Source organism: Photinus pyralis, unplaced genomic scaffold (genome assembly GCF_008802855.1).
Source record: "Photinus pyralis isolate 1611_PpyrPB1 unplaced genomic scaffold, Ppyr1.3 Ppyr1.4_LG5, whole genome shotgun sequence".
NCBI lineage: Eukaryota > Metazoa > Arthropoda > Insecta > Coleoptera > Lampyridae > Photinus > Photinus pyralis.
Window position 1 is genome coordinate 25,604,306 of NW_022170596.1, and position 10,818 is coordinate 25,615,123.

The window sequence follows — 10,818 nt, forward strand, 5'->3', positions numbered from 1 at the left end:
ATAACCTAGATTTTGGAAAAACAAACTTTCTTACATTTCCTCTTCATCATCCTCCCCTTTTCGTCTACACCGGTTCAGATTGACTATATTTTGAGTAGTCCTGTAATTTTTTGTACCTGGCCAGTGCAGTACATACGCATTATTTGCTAATCTCTTTCTTACTTGTGCATAAACTTTCAGAGTCTATGGAAAGGCATACAAACATTATTTTGGGATCTTGTATCGTAACAGTGTAATTCAGATTGTCTTTGTAATAATTGTAATATAGGTACTAAGTTCTTAAGACTTAGTATCTTGTACTGAACGAAAACAGATCGGCAGTTGACTCTGTATCCTAGTTAGCCACGATTTTAATTGCATGACGAAGTTTAAACATTCTTTTACTGGAGGAGCACTATCCACAGATGATTATAGAGAGACTGAGTGTAGAGTGACAGTAGAGTGACAATGACATAGGTCAAAGTAAGCCATCCGAAAGGTCTGCTGAGGGATATTAGGATATTACCGGATAACCCCTAGGCAGTACATAAAGATTAGCGCTAATTTTCGCGGATATGTGTTATCTTTCATTAGAAGAGTAGTGTCGTCCGCATATAGTAGGCAGTTATTAACGTCAGATTGCAAGATACAGTTGGGAAAGTCGTTGATGTAGATTAGAAACAGGGCCGGTCCAAGTATGCGTCCTTGCGGCACGCCCCTTGTTAACACGAGTTTATGTTATTAATCCTAAAGCAATGATTTCTATTAGACAGATATGATTTAGTTAAGAATCTGCTTGTTAAATCAAAGTTGTAAACCCTGATAAGATTCTTTAATAGTATGTCATCTGAAACATTGTCAAAAGCACTAGATAGGTCTAAAAATAACGCTGCATGTTCTCCTTGTTCAAAACATTGAAGAGTTGTATTGACAAATGACGGTAAGGCATCAGCAGTACACTCTCCATGCCGAAAACCAAACTGGTTCGGATAAAAGAGATTATTTTCCAGGAAGTATTTCGAGATTTGTAAAGCAATTAACTTCTCATAAACCTTAGAAAATGTTGGCAGCATGGATATCGGCCGATAGTCCAATGAGAAATGAATTTCATACCTGTCAAATATGACGTCCGACAATACTATCTACTTTCCCACTGTTTGGGGACGAACCGGTGCTTTCACAGTTGAAGACCTAAAACCCGACCGTTTTCACGAGATTGTTGAATTACTTAAGGTCAATTAATTACAGAATAATACAAAACTACATATCGAACTATTTTTCAGAGCCACTACTTTCCACACAATCACATATGCCAAAGTTTGGGTTTTTTGAAGGACGAGGAATCCGCAAGATCCTTTACTGAACATCTGCTGCTTACCGTGGGCAATAATTCGTCGATCATCGTCGTTGATGAAAGTAACTACACGAACTGATTTTGGTCGATGAGTTTCTGGCGAACTGTTCCAGATTCTACCACAGAAGAGGGTCGGAGGAAAATAGTGGGAGTGTTGGTCTTGAGAACCATCGACAAATTTGATTACGCGCGTGTGATGAGACGCATTCGGTTGGTTTCTGGAGATGCAATGAAAGAGTACGTGAGATTGAGACAGCACATGCACGGAAAGGTGGACTTTTTCGCGAAATATAAGTGCGACCGGATTGTTCGTTACTATGATTTGTGTTTATTACCAGAGTACAGGCACAGGGGTAATATTATTTTTTGTGAGCGTTTTGCACATAGAAGTTACTTGCAGGGCTAGCGAATCATTTGGTGCGTTGTGGAATTGACGTTGCCAAAGCGAAGGGAGCGGCAGCTGTGGTGGGTCTATTTGAGGATGACGGAATACAAACCTTAGCAAAGAAATTAGGAATGAAGGTGAGGTAGAGTGACACCAAATGTAAGCGTTTTTTGGGCAACTTCCTCACAATCCTGCGCCATACGTGGAAGGCACTGTACGGAAACTCAAAAATATAATACAATTGCACATCTTGGCAATTTTTTCCGTCGGCGTTATGTTACATTGCTCCTTTTATACGTTCCGTTTCAAAGATTTCGTTTTCTAAATTATCTATGATTGCTTTTATACAACTATATCGACTTTTATTGTCTTGGAATACTTTTCCTTCATTTCAAATTCAAATTTAAAAATACGAATATCTTCTATCAAGTTTTGAATCACGACTTGCAGTTGTTTTTTTTATTTTGGAGCACTAAATTTATAACACAGCTATTATTTACCACTCACTTGTACTCAAATTTATGTAGATTTATAACACACGAGCGCGAATGTCGGTATTTCATTTCGGCATCAATCTTGAAATTAAAGACGGTTCAATTTGCTTATATAGCAAACAAAGAATGCGTCACATGCGCCTTCGTTCCTGATCGCCGGGGACTAATACCTTATCGACTTGATAGTGTCTTGATGGCACCCCGATGTTGCTTTGAAATATTCGCTACGCTACTAACGTCTTATATATAGTCTAAATTTTGAAATTTTGCGTTATATCTCTTATATATGCTTGAAATTTAGTTGTGAATCTCTTACGTTAAAATTTAAAATCACCAAATGCCAAATGAGGTAGTCTCTTGTACACAGATTGCGAGTACTTCGCCGGTTCATCATTTTATAACGTCCTCCAAAGCCGGGGTTGCCCGTTTTCCATCGAGTCGACCTCGTCCTTTCTAATGGCAACATCGCCCTCGCGATGTTCTCAGTTTGTAGCTGCAAGTAAACTACCGTTGTAATTGTAACCCGTATTATGTCATCCTTATGTGCTACCAACCTTCCGTGGCCTACCTATGTTTTGTGTGAAGTCGCTTTGATCGGCCCCAAAGCGTGAAACGTATAAATCTTTGTTTAGTCCTCTGGTTTCTCTAATGTAGGTTAAAATGGGCAAGATCCCGAAAGCCTTAAAAAAAAAACTTCGGTTATCATCCTCCCTCAAACCAAGAACCGCACGTCACATATTATGGACTTTGTCGAAGAAGCCGGGCCTCATCTTAAACCTACCCTACAAGCAACTAGTGATTTTGGTATTAAAACCAGACGGTTCAACGCGTGTGTGTATCGATAAACAGTGTAACAGTAGCAGACTGCTACCCATAACCTAGGATGGGCTGCACGTAACTGGTGCACATATAATCGGTACTTACATGGCGGGTGGTGGAAGATCTTAGTACGTGCGAAGGCGGAGACTACACTACGGTTGTGACACCATTAGGACTGTACCGTTTCAAACGTATGCCCTTTGGCCTTAAAAATGCGCCTGCCACCTTCCAGGGACAAATCAACCACTTCCGCGGCGGCATTACCCTAGTTCCTATACTTGTGTACCTTGACGACATAACTTCCCTCTCCTCAGACGTGGTGAAACACATGGAGGACCTCAAACAAGTGTTCCATGTGTTTCTCCACGTATGAGGAGAGGAGAGTTACGTCGTCAAGGTATGCGAGTAGGGTAACTTGATTAAGGTAGGCGCGGAAGTGGTTGGTGGAAGGAAGGAAGGTGGCGGGCCATGTCCAAATGATCTTGGATAACTCATTAGCTCACAAGAAATGTCCGTGGACGCCACGAAGACCCAGGCCGATATTGCCGGTCTCGCAAAACCTCTCAACAGCCTCCTAAAGAAAGACACTACTTGGCACCGGGACGCTGGCCCAACAAGAAGCATACTAACGCTACGGAAGCTACTACCACAGCTCTCATACTGCTGCACACAGATGCCAGCAATAGCGCCTTACGGGCTGTTCTATCCCAGTGAGAAGGAACCAACCTAGGATCCGTGGAACGCCTGTTGAGAGCTCACAACAAGAGAGAGGTTATAAATAAATAAAAAAAATGAAGAATACCTTACAGTTGGACGCGAACTCCCAACAACTGTCGACGTAAACCGGGACCAACGAAGTATTATCCAAAGCGAAAATTTCATCACAGAGATAACACTACAACTAATACAATTAACGGCTGTCATCCGCCAATCGAAGATAGTCCAGGAAGAACAACAAGATAAACAAAAACAGTACGCAGAACGAAATCGACAAGAAGAACCGCAATTCCAACCAGGAGATCAGGTCTTGGCCAACTCACACTCATTGCGTACCAAAGGAGAGACTAGTAAACTCAACCTCATATGCAACAAGCATCCTGAACTACTTACAAAATAGCAAGCCCAAAAAACCAAGGCCCTCGGGAAATACCACGTGTCTGCTGTAAAACCATACCAAGGGAACAACCCCATCCGACCTATAAGAAAGACGGGAAGACCACCGAAACCCACCAAAATCCGAGACGCCCTTAGGAGACAGAGGGGGAGTGTAACAGATACATAAAACCACTTATCGCCGCAACCCAAATTCTCAGATGCAGAATCTTAGTGAAACGTGCTAAATTCTACCAAGCACCGTAATGATCATCGATACTAGTCCTCTGCATCAATCAGCTTGCTGGAACAGAGTTCCACTAACGTCCAAGTCTGACGCGTCTCGTGCCAGAATGCGTTGTTTTGACATACCCATAACCTTACTTTTGGTGCTAGAAAGACATTTCTTTTAGCATAAGTGTGTATATATACAGTGCGTAAATTTTAACACTGAACATACAAATCTCCTGCATAAAACTCGTATGTTCGATTCTAAAATAGACATGTCAATGCAGTGATATGCCTGATAGTTAGTTACTTCTGCAACCCAAAGAATTTACAAGGGATGTTCAAGATGACCTCAGTTTTGTTCTAAAGATCTAAGCAATAAGCCAGTCGATTTTTAAAAGCTTGTACAGAATTTCTTAATTTATTTCATTGTGTACTTAAGCAGGTGCCTTCTTTCTTCTGTGCTTCGTATAACAACGTTTTTTATTAAATTTTAGAATCAAAATTGAATGCAAAAATTTTAAGGGCTTATTTACCACCAAAAAAAAGAAATTTTTTTCATATAGGTAATCGGTTGTCCTAACTTGCTTCGTTTTCTAGATACAGTGTGTCAAAGTTTTTTGAAAAAAATCTGTTTTTATTTATTTTAATCCAAAGGAAGGCCCTTATGACGACAAATAAGCCTACCATTTAAATCTGCTGAAAGGTTTTTGAATAATTGATAAAAGAAACAATTTTTTTAAAAACTTTTACAGCCTGTATATAGAAAACTAAGATTTCTTAGTTTGGCTGGTAAATACGCCCTTAGGATCTTTGCACTCCATTTTGAATCGCCCTGTATAAAATTATAAACGAAATAAACTGGACCAATACAGACAACGAGCGACAAAGTCACTTCCGGTTGACGAGCATTGACCAAAATGTAATCAGTTAGTCCCTTGGCCACTGTCTACCTATTACTGAAAAGAGAATTGGAAAATTCGAAACCGTTCGCGAGTTATTCTGGACACAGACGAACGAACAGAAAATCATACACTTTCTTTTTGTCGCTCATTAATAAAGTTCGTGCAATGAAAATCGTCTGAAAGCTCAACATACAAAGTGTCGCCTTCAAGACACTGAATTCGTTGTTTGATAAAGTCAACTAATGTTATTTCCAGGGGAAACAACGTTTTCAACAATTTTTCTTCTGTTAAAATGCAAAAATATCGATTCCAATTTTTTCTAATTTTAATTTTCGTTTCATTATAACTTCAAAATCAATACGAATTAAGTTTCGAAGGATTTTCAAAAACCCGATTTTCAGAATAATCGAAAGTCGAAAGAAAGTAAAAATTAATTTCACACAGAAAAAGTGCCCAATAGCCACATTTCTCCATCTTTGTGAACCATAATGCTTCAAAGCTTTTACTTCTATAGAACACTGCAACTGTTATGCCTGAGACCTGGAAGTTCTACTTTTCATAATTGAGAGGGCGCTGGACGTTTTAAAATGCATACGATTCGCTTTTATTGCATTGCTACGAGTCTATAATCACATTTTAACCCTCCATAAAGTAGGCTTTGACAGCAGTTTAACAGTGGTTCATAATGATTTCATTATTAACTGGAAGTGAATAATGGAATGTCATTTTCATGGCATCTGGAAATTATACACTATTTTTAAGAAGGTAAAAGACTGATACTTTCGATCAAGGCTTTTGAGACAAGAACGAGGAGGTTTCTTAATTCTGTTTTGGACGGACAATCGATAGTCTTCCGCTTGGACGAGATCGTAGATTAACAAACCGGAATAAAGAAAATTCACTATTTATTAATATTTAGATTGGATACGCATTTTTTAGAAACAACATCAACATCAAATTCTTTGTGTATATTCACTAAATTTGGTTGAGGAGACGTCCAAATTCATTAGATCGGTGCCAAAGGTTGAAATTTATTACTTTTTTGTGTACCAAGTAAATTGGGAACACAACCTCGATAGCGTAGAAGTAATTCTTTTCGCAACTTACCCCCCCCCGCAAGTGCATAAGGCTGATAGAACTGGACTTACTTACTTACTTTACTCAATAATACATTATAATTTCAGACACTATATACTTTATACTATGCTGACTGGAGGAACGAACAGGGCGATTTCGTTTTTTCGAAGGATTTTGTAGGCTGTTGTACACTTATGGATTTGAACATATTGCCACCTCCCATCGTATCACCACCTAAAGTTCCTCCAGTGATCGAAGTGCGCGATAAGAAAAAACCAAAATAGTTATTACTTTACAAATGTATTTGAAATATATGAAACTACTGACATGTAAACGTCTTGATCACTGTCATACTTGTCTTCCATTCCTCGCAGAATGAGTAGAAGATTACGACTCGAGGAAGAGAGGGCGAAAGCTGTAAAAGAAGAAGAAATCTTCGAAGATCCTCTTAAGATTCAGCTGAAACGTATATTCTCGCCGCTCGTGTGGAAGGAAACGTCGTACGGCATCCGAATTCAAGATCTAAAGGAGGATCAACACGAGGAGGTCGTAAATATGTTTAAGGTACATAGCTGATAAAATAAAACAGGTACCGGAAATGGCACCTTTTAGGATCACTTTTTGGAGAATGACGTTTTGTGTAAAAACACCGAGCTCCTAAACGACGAGGAATCTTTGGCTTGTTATTTGAGACGCATCCGTTTTCAAATTCGTGACAGCTCATCCATCATCGCTGTAGATCTAAGTAGCTTGCAGTGTACAAGATCACATCTACTCATTAGAATTACAGATTATGTCCACGACGACGAGGATTTACAAGATGAATCGGAAGCGAAGTTAAAAATCGTCGGAGTTCTAATCTTGAAGGTTATGAGAAAGAATGAGTTTAACCGCGTATTTAGCCAAGTGCAACTGATTGAAGGCGAAGCTATGAAGAAGTGCGTCGCGTTTAGGTCGCATATAAATCGAAGGGTTGACATCCACGAGAAGTGTAACTGCGACGTTTACCTACGCTATTACGAGCTTTGCGTTTTACCACAGTATCGACACCAGTGTAAGTTATTTGTCGCGTAGATCTGGAACTATCCAATCTGTGCAGCACTAGGATACCTACTAATGATGTGCGGAGTAAGGGTGGCAAGATCGTATAATATTCCCGTTGTTGCCGGATTGTTTCCGACATTATCGATGCAAACTGTCGCAAAAAGGTTAGGAATGGAGGTACTTTGTCAATAATTTAATATATCAGCAATTCTAACATAAATAATTAATTAGACTATCTACGAAGTTAGCTACTGCGCTTGGAGAGATCGCGAAGGGGAATTAATTTTCGACGACCCCGGTGCCGGAAACTATACGTGTGCAGTAATGGCAGGACCGGTACCACCACCTCCTTCCCTTGGAATCGTACCATCCGACTCACAAATGAAATTAACTAGACCTAAAACTAGAGCAGAAAAACAGATGCTTCGAGCAAAGGCGAAAAACTAGTCATAGTCGGGTTTCCTAAATTCCTTGTTTAATTTCCTCCAAAACTGTAGGCGTTTCATGAGCAGATTGGTGCCCATGTGGCTACTTTGGCCTATAAAATAAAATTCTAGTCTATCCGTCGCAACTGGTTCCCAAACCGGGACGGAATCCTTTGTTAACGTCGGTTTGCTGAAACAATAGTAGTTTAGGTAAGCAACCGTTAAGGCGTTCGCCAACCTAGTCGCAGCGAAGTTAGTCCACAGGTTCGTAAATACTTTTGAAATCCTGTTGTCAAAAGCGTCCGGTTTCTTGAAGGGTAAGTGGGTTTCCATGTAGGGAAACAAATAAAAAAGTTCATCACAGTGGTTGACACCTGCAACAGTAGAGGTGATTAAAAACCTAGGAGGTCATAAGGTTACCGTAATTAGTGGACATCTCGCCTTGCATTTCACTGTAACTGCCAGCACCTCTATGTCCGAACAAATAAAGAAATACTTCCGAATCCGCATGTTTTTTATGCAGCCTCACAGTTTCGTCAATGCCACTATTAAACCGAGCATCTGAGTACATCTGGAAATTGCTCTCAAACATGATTTCTTATTCGTCAGCAACTTACATCTATCACATTTAATCGTGCGTGATGATTGATAGGGGAACTTTTAAAATAAAAATCTCGTATCCGTTTCACTACACTACCTAAATTGCTGTAGAGATTTTCGATGCCCAAAGAGACCGGAGCAACTTGCTCAAAATGATCGTTAAAGTATTTCGTGACGAAGGGATCCCGATATATTCCTTCAAGGTTTGACTGTAATGGTATGTTAGAGAAGTCAATTCCGTACCAATGGTCCTCATACTGCCTTCCTCGGTGTTCATCCCAATGATCAATGGGACTTTCGAGAAATTTCCTGACCGAATTAAATCTGACGGGGGTTGTGTGATGAAACCGTCGTTCGTGTCTTCCTCAATTGTGGGTTTAAACGTGACGGTGGGATCAATCGACCATTTCTGTAAAGAGAGTGGTGAATATGGCGAAGCTGCAGTTAGCAATTACTCTAAGGTTAATATCGGCCTCTACAATTTGATGAGGGTTTTTATGCATTAAACAGTCGACTAGTGCACGGTTATCCGTTGTCGGGCATTTTAAGCTTTTCGCAACGGTTTTGGTATACGCAACGTTCTGGTTTCGGTCAAAACCCCAAGCCGTCAAAGCCGATCCGCTTTGTAATATCGCGCTATGAAACAATCCTAAGAAAAGGTTATCGTTAGACTTACTTAGTGCGTTACCTTGACTTTTGGCCGATAGAATATGCAGATGCACACTAGCAGCGCCTGCTGATTGGCCAAATAACGTGATTCTCGAGGGGTCTCCGCCAAAATCGCGTATATTATCCTTGACCCAACGGAGTGCCAGGTTTTGGTCTTTTAGGCCGTTGTTTCCGGGAACAACACCATCCCCTGTACTGAGAAAGCCAAGAGGACCTACGCATGACTCTTATACTTAGCACACTTCAAGGGACACATTGATACCTAATCTGTAATTAAAGGCAACCATTACAACATCCTTCTCTAAAATGACATTGGGAGCAAAGCAGTTGTAGCTACCACAACCGGTACGATATCCTCCGCCGTGGATATAGACCATTACTGGTAAACTTTCGCGCACATTCTACAAGAATCACTTTATTACTAAGAAATTTCCAAGCGAGGCATACTAGGGGTGTGTACACATTGATGTAAAGACAGTCTTCGTCACCTTCTTTTGCAACACTTGACGTGTAGATTGCCCTTTGAGGGCATTTCCCATGTATTCTACTCCCATTAAGCGTCCTTGGCCAACGTTTCACGGGTACCGGAGGCTAGAATGGTCATTACAGCGTGAGCAATGGTAGATAATTTACCTGAAAACGTAACTTTCCAACCGGTGGTTCGGCATAAGGCATACTCATGTAGGCAAGCACTTCCTTGCCCGATCTTGTCCGGAAGACGACTCCTTCTATGGTGCCATATTGTGTCGTAATTTTTGCCGCTTCACCTGGGGCTATCAGAAAATTTAACGCCAAAAGAACGTAAAGCATCTGGTGATCCACTTTTGTGTACAGTAAAATTAGAAATACTAAGGCTATATGATAAAACAAATGGAGTGACACCAATTGGTAATATTCCATGCATACGTTCATCGTTTACGTTTCGTGTTATTTATAGTCAAATACATTTATCGCTTATCGACATTATTACATAAACTTAGGGTTTTTAATTGGGAAAAAACGTTGTGTTTTGAGTTGAGTTATGAAATGAGTTAGGCCAGTACGAAAATTTACTCTTAGTCTACGATTGTGTTTTTTAAATCTCATTTTTTTTGATAATAGACAAATTTGGGTTCGCAGTTAGTTCCAACGCGTTTTGATTTTTTCTCATTAATTTGAGGTCAGAGTTATGAAGTCCACCACCACGTGCTGAATTACACTGTAACGTCACTTCATGAATTTATTTGCGAAGTGCTTCTGCCTGTATTGGGATAATATTGACGTCAAGTATACCGTCGAAGGTCGCACGCGTGATCGTGTTTTCTTGCAACATCTGTTTTCAATCTCCCTGATAAGAATTATCGTATCATTGGATCTCCCAAATCACCACCGAAAAGAGTTCTCGAAGATGAATAGCAGAGAGGTTTTACCATGAAGTCTATTGTATGGTGTCTTGGTACGTGTACCTCGAAGGACCAATGAAAGATATCTTATGTAACTTTAATATTACACTGAAGTAGATTGATCAAAACAAATCGCGGGAGTAAAATAAATGAAGTAGTGGGCTAACTATGAGGCTCAGGAGCTCAATGAGGAAGCACATTAAATTTCGCTAGACTTTGTCTGTCAGTACTTTCTTAAGTTAATTTTGGGCTTAGTGTGCGTTAGTTAGAGGACGCAATTTTATTTTTTAAATATCAAGAAGGGGTTAGTCTAAAGTTAAATTAAAATTTGTGGGGTTGCAGCCCTTGTCCTACGGCCGCCATTC

The 10,818-nt window shown here is 40.1% G+C and overlaps 2 protein-coding genes across 2 annotated transcripts; one reads left to right on the plus strand and one right to left on the minus strand.

Moving 5' to 3' along the window:
* The first annotated feature begins 1,103 nt into the window (after positions 1 to 1,103).
* On the plus strand, positions 1,104 to 7,943 carry LOC116170841. Its single transcript, XM_031487369.1, has 9 exons — positions 1,104 to 1,212; positions 1,263 to 1,395; positions 1,447 to 1,686; positions 1,734 to 1,855; positions 6,708 to 6,897; positions 6,946 to 7,078; positions 7,124 to 7,387; positions 7,433 to 7,554; positions 7,609 to 7,943. Exons 5-9 carry the CDS (start codon positions 6,709 to 6,711, stop codon positions 7,822 to 7,824), a joined length of 924 nt encoding a protein of 307 aa, XP_031343229.1. The 5' UTR covers positions 1,104 to 1,212; positions 1,263 to 1,395; positions 1,447 to 1,686; positions 1,734 to 1,855; position 6,708; the 3' UTR covers positions 7,825 to 7,943.
* LOC116170838 (venom carboxylesterase-6-like) lies at positions 7,556 to 9,998 on the minus strand. The gene is made up of 10 exons (XM_031487366.1): positions 9,705 to 9,998; positions 9,519 to 9,662; positions 9,334 to 9,472; positions 9,091 to 9,285; positions 8,858 to 9,051; positions 8,646 to 8,811; positions 8,420 to 8,598; positions 8,223 to 8,373; positions 8,041 to 8,176; positions 7,556 to 7,992 (listed from the first exon to the last, which is right to left on the minus strand). Exons 1-10 carry the CDS (start codon positions 9,981 to 9,983, stop codon positions 7,821 to 7,823), a joined length of 1,755 nt encoding a protein of 584 aa, XP_031343226.1. The 5' UTR covers positions 9,984 to 9,998; the 3' UTR covers positions 7,556 to 7,820.
* Positions 9,999 to 10,818: the final 820 nt, after the last annotated feature.